Source organism: Atta colombica, unplaced genomic scaffold (genome assembly GCF_001594045.1).
Source record: "Atta colombica isolate Treedump-2 unplaced genomic scaffold, Acol1.0 scaffold10, whole genome shotgun sequence".
NCBI lineage: Eukaryota > Metazoa > Arthropoda > Insecta > Hymenoptera > Formicidae > Atta > Atta colombica.
Genome location: NW_017259184.1, coordinates 504,347 through 509,683, shown reverse-complemented (window position 1 = coordinate 509,683; position 5,337 = coordinate 504,347). Strand labels below are relative to the sequence as shown.

The window sequence follows — 5,337 nt, the reverse complement described above, 5'->3', positions numbered from 1 at the left end:
ATATATATATATATATATATATATATATATATATATATGTGTGTGTACAGGGGATTGATAAAATAATATGTGAATACCAGAGAAATACAATACAACAACCTCTTCTAATTGCTTGAAAGATATTGGAGGAAGCAAATCTCAATCTGCTCTTCAAAACTACAAATGACTTAATATTTAAATCAAGTGATTACAAGAAAGATGTTGAAATTTTAAAGAACAGAGAACAATTTTAGAAAATAGAGTGATAAATAAATTTCCTCCTCTAATATTATTTATATAAGCAATTGAAAGACGTTCTTCTAAAGTAGTATGACATTTCATTACTAACTGTTCAATCATTGTATGACTCTATTCCAACAAAGATATAAGATGTGCATCAAAGGCAAATGGTGGGCCAACCTTTTATTCATAAAAATAATATAAAATAAATCGTATATTTCCTAGGTATTCATATTATTTTGTTCCCTGCATATAGTAAGTTATAGCTATTATGTACAATAATGTCCGGGGATAAAATATAGCAACATATTTTTTGGCAAACGTTTCTCTCTTTCTCTTTCTTTCTATCAACTTTTTAACGTCTCTTCTTTCATTTTTACGAAAGTAACAATTGATACGATCCGTAAAATTCAATAATTTAATAACAGAAATACATTTTACGGATTATATCAAACATCTCTTGTAAATGTACATCGCCTTTCCTCACTCCCGTATCTTAAGAACAATTCGAAGAGATCAACACTTATGGATTGTACCAATCGAGGAACAATAACGAGAACGATATCACTAGAAGGAAAAAGAGGATCCACACCCTGAGGCCAGCATTCCGCTGAATCGCTTGGCGAATCTGCTCGTTTGCCTCCTTCACGTTCTCCGTCGATCCGACCACCGTTGTCATCAGCCTATCCAGGTCTTTGTCTTGATCCAGAACCTTCTCCGTGAAGATCTCCTGAAGCTCAGCGATATGCACTACCTTGCTCTCGATCTGCTTCACCTCCTCCGTCATGGTGTTGAGCTCGCTGTACAACTGCTCATTCTCCGACTCAAACATCTGGATATCTTCCGCCGACAATTCCTCCTCGTACGTCATCGTGTTGACGTCGTCATTGATCTCCTGGATCTTCATCGGGCTAGATTCGTTCGAGCCGTTTTTGATATCATTATCGTCCGCGGAATCGACTGCGTTCAGAGCCGATTTTTTCGTCACCGTCGCCGATGGTTGGTCTGCTTGCAGCCTGGAAATCCTTCGCATCTCCATGGCCTTCTTCACACGCATCGCCTTCTGCTCCGAGTATATCTTACAGACATTCTTCAGGTAGTCCTCTATAAGCAGCAGCATGATCTCGCGATGCTCGATGTTCTGCTGGGTGATCTCCGTCGACGCAGCGATCTCTCGCTTCAAGTCTTTGACCAGCTGCGAACAGGTGCTCATTATCCGCTGTGCACCCAGATCAATCTCGTCGCGCTCCGCATCCGTCATGTACGGTGCCGCGGACAGATAGTTGGAGAAGTTCAGATAGGCTTTGCGATTCTCCAGCAGGAACTCGCGCAGTTTAGAGATCTGCATGACCACTGCGTGTGCTTTCACACAGAAGGTGCTCTTGCTCCTGACTCTTCGCGGTTGGCTCTCTGCTGCCGGTGTACCGAGATCCTTGTTTCGCAGATTCACCGCCTTCACGCTAGCCTTGAACAACGAACTCACGTCCATCTCTCTATGACTTCCTCGGTCTCTCAGAAGGTGATTCGTTGATGCTCCCGTCAAACTTCTTCCGGCATGAATAGCAACAGTCTGTAAACAATCAGTATTTGAGATGTTGATAACAAAAGTTACTTCTGTTGAAATTGTCACGTTAATAGGAAAGTGACACTTTCTTGTTTCATAATTAGCAATCCAATTGAAAAAAAAATCACGTCACACAGTTCCATGATGAAATCATATAATTACAACATGTAAATCACGTAACGGATTGTTCCAAATCAGTGAATATAATTTTTAAATTACGTATTTTAAAAAGTCACATGATGATATGTTCTTTTTTCTTCTATTTCTATCATTCAATTTTTTAAAATTCGATAACTATAAAATCACACGATGGAAAATTATTTCTAATATCATGTAATTTTCAAATTACATTATATAAAAAAATTATATATTGATTTGGAACAATTACGTAAATTACATGTTTTAAAAAACAAGTTAAAAGAAAAAGGGCTACGAAAAGGACTAGAAAGTTTACCTATAAAATTGGTATAAAAGTAAAAAAAAATGTCTTAATAAATTAATTATGAAATTTAATAGCCGGCTAACACAACAAACGTTTCGATCACGATCGGATCATTATCAATATTTACAAAAACATGTTTAAACGGTAAAAAAACATAACATAAAGTCGATCGAAAATTGAAAATATACTTCACATTGAATAATTATATAATTGTTGGATCAATAAATTAAGAAGGGTTTTCGTCTTGTTAGTTAAACTGAACAGTACATAAAATACATACATTAGAATTTGTCAAAAAAACGTATATTATGGACAGTCGATGGCAAATGAAATTATATTTCGTAATGTCAAAATCACATCTAACTGGTATCAATAATTAAAAAAATCTTCATCTTGTTAGTAAAATTATACAGTAAAAGAATGTTGGTGTATGATTATATTGGTGTCCAGAACGAAATATAACGCATTACAGCTATAATAAATATAATAATGTAAGATTATAAGAATGACAGAAAAATATAATCTGATGAGACAATATAACAAGACAGTCTGTAGCAAACAAGAATGGATTAAAATGGATTGAAATTTTTTTCTATCCGAATGTGTTTTAAATAGCGAATATTTTTTTTTGGATTTAATTGGATTCAATTGGATGCAATGGAATTGAAAAACTGCATTTCCTATTCAAAATTTTGCATTGAACAGTATCACAATGCACAGAAAAAGTCAATATTATTTTTAGATTTTTTAGATAGAAAAGCATAGAGATATGCTCTATGCAATTCCTATAAATGAATAAAAATGAATAAAAATTCAGGATTGCATTTTAACATTCGTGAATCAATATTTCTGAAAATCTGAATCCATTTCAATTCATCTGAATTCATTTCAATCTATTCTCGTTTGCTGAGAAGTTCAGTCCAAAAAAAATAAATAATATGAAAATAGACAATGCAATGAAAGAAAGATCGATGTCTCTTATCCTCGACGTTGTTAGACAAATTAAATTTAAAATGATTTTCAGAGAAGGAAAGTAAAGTTAATGTTGGAAAATAGTGGGAAGTGAGATTAAAGAGGAGGAGGGGGGGGGATGTATAGAGAGGAAAAAAAGATAATTATGAGGGAGAAAAGGATTATGATATGATCTGTGAGTAGGATTCTGGTAATGTTTTTACATGTTTTAATTACATGATTTCATCATGTAACATTATGATTTTTTTCAGTAGGGAATCTTTCAGTAGACGATTTAAAAAATTCTTTCTGAATCTTTGCATAACTTCACTTTTTTTTACATTTTTTTGATATGTTATATGTAATTATAATTAACTTTTCTTGATATAAGCTGAAGTAATAAATTATCTTTTTCTACTTTCAATTATACTCTTTAAAACTGTGTCATGAGTTTTCAAAATTCCAATACTACAACTTTATATAGGATTATTTGAATTTCATTTCTGATCAAAGTTATGGCTTTTTCATATAAACTATATGTTGATAAATATATTGTTCAAAAATATATTGTTCAAAAATAATAATTATTCAAGGAGCATAAAAGTCAACGTAAGATATTAATGTGCAATAGTCTACTTATTCTTAGTATATAATATAACCCAGACAACAAAAAGTCTGCAATCTTCTAGCAGACTGTCAGCAGGTTCTAGCAGAAAATGACAGCAGTCTACTCATTCATCAACTGCGTCTGCATAAAGCTTGTGTTCTGTTAACATAGCCTGTTGACATAATATAAAGGTAAATTGTTGGCTGAGCAGATCTTGCCGACATTATCCGACGCTAGATTGTCAGCAAAAACGATGCAGATCATGTTCTGACATGTCAAATGTAGCAGAAATGTCTGCTGGATTTCTGTCAACAATCTGCTATCAAATTGTGTCAAAGCAGAATCGTTTCTGCTGACATTCTAGAGCTAGGTGATGTCGATAGGATCTGCTTGGTTTCTGTAGACAATATACTATCAGATTATACACACAAATCTGCTCTGTTTCTTTCTTCAGTCTGTCATTTACTTCTGTTTGTAGATTCTTAATTTTTTCTAGCAGTCTATCAATAATATTATGTACATTTAATTTTGTTATTTTGTTGGCATAGTATATACCAGACATTTAAAAAATCTGCTTTCTACAGACTTGGCTAATCTGGAATAAGGATAACTTCCAAACATTTCGACCTCGGATTAGGTCATCTTCATCAAAATAATATCAGAATAAAAATTATAATATCTATCTTTAATATCTATCTTTAGCTTTATATTATTTAATGCTACATAAATTTTACATTAATATTAAATTTAAAAATTAATTAAATTTTACATTAATACATTTGTATGATGTTCTTGTAGTCTTATTTTTCAATATAGAGTCAGATAGAAAATGTATTGTTTTTCCACAAAAATACATTAGTCTTAGAATCGATTTCCTTTCATTGCCTCAAAATGGTAATTTTTTAAATTGTGTCACTTTTCTATTAATACAATGAAATGTCTAAGATAAAATTAAAGCGTTAAAACTGAAATTTTTTTCATGACTCACCGTACTCTTTCCCTGTCAGCAACTCATTTATTATGTTTATTATATTTATGTGCCGATTATATCAAATATCGTGACAATCGTGATATCATTTGTAATTATATAGCACGGTGATGTGCCCACGTTGTTTCCTTTCAAAATAAATTAATAAAATAATAAACGGATATAATCGTCAGTTTTGTAAACACCTGTTTATGCTGGACACGCATCGAGTCGTTAAGAGCAATTTGGAGCAATTTGCGGTGAGGTTAGGTACAGGTAAACGTGCTCTATGTTGCTCTAGATGTGCGAAAAACAATGCAACTTTGAGACTTTAAACAAGATAAAAAAATGCATGCTTCTTCCTTTCGAAACTTGTAAAAGAAAAGATAATCTCTTTCTTTTGCATTTTTAGAAATAAAAAATTTTTTTTAGAATTTTTTATATACGTGAATTTTGAAAGATACTAAAGTTTTTAAGAGTTCTCATTTTATAATTTTTAAAAATATCTTAAATTTTTTTTAGATTTTGTAAGATTTCATTAGAATTTTAGAATGCGAAATCTTAGAATATTTTAGAATTTACATATA

The 5,337-nt window shown here is 32.1% G+C and overlaps 1 protein-coding gene across 1 annotated transcript; it reads right to left on the bottom strand.

The window, feature by feature from the left end:
• Positions 1–49: 49 nt before the first annotated feature.
• LOC108684194 (syntaxin-18) lies at positions 50–4,838 on the bottom strand. The gene is made up of 2 exons (XM_018188364.1): positions 4,772–4,838; positions 50–1,789 (listed from the first exon to the last, which is right to left on the bottom strand). The coding sequence occupies exon 2, from the start codon at positions 1,706–1,708 to the stop codon at positions 743–745; it is 966 nt and encodes a 321-aa protein (XP_018043853.1). The 5' UTR covers positions 1,709–1,789; positions 4,772–4,838; the 3' UTR covers positions 50–742.
• Between the last annotated feature and the right edge of the window lie 499 nt (positions 4,839–5,337).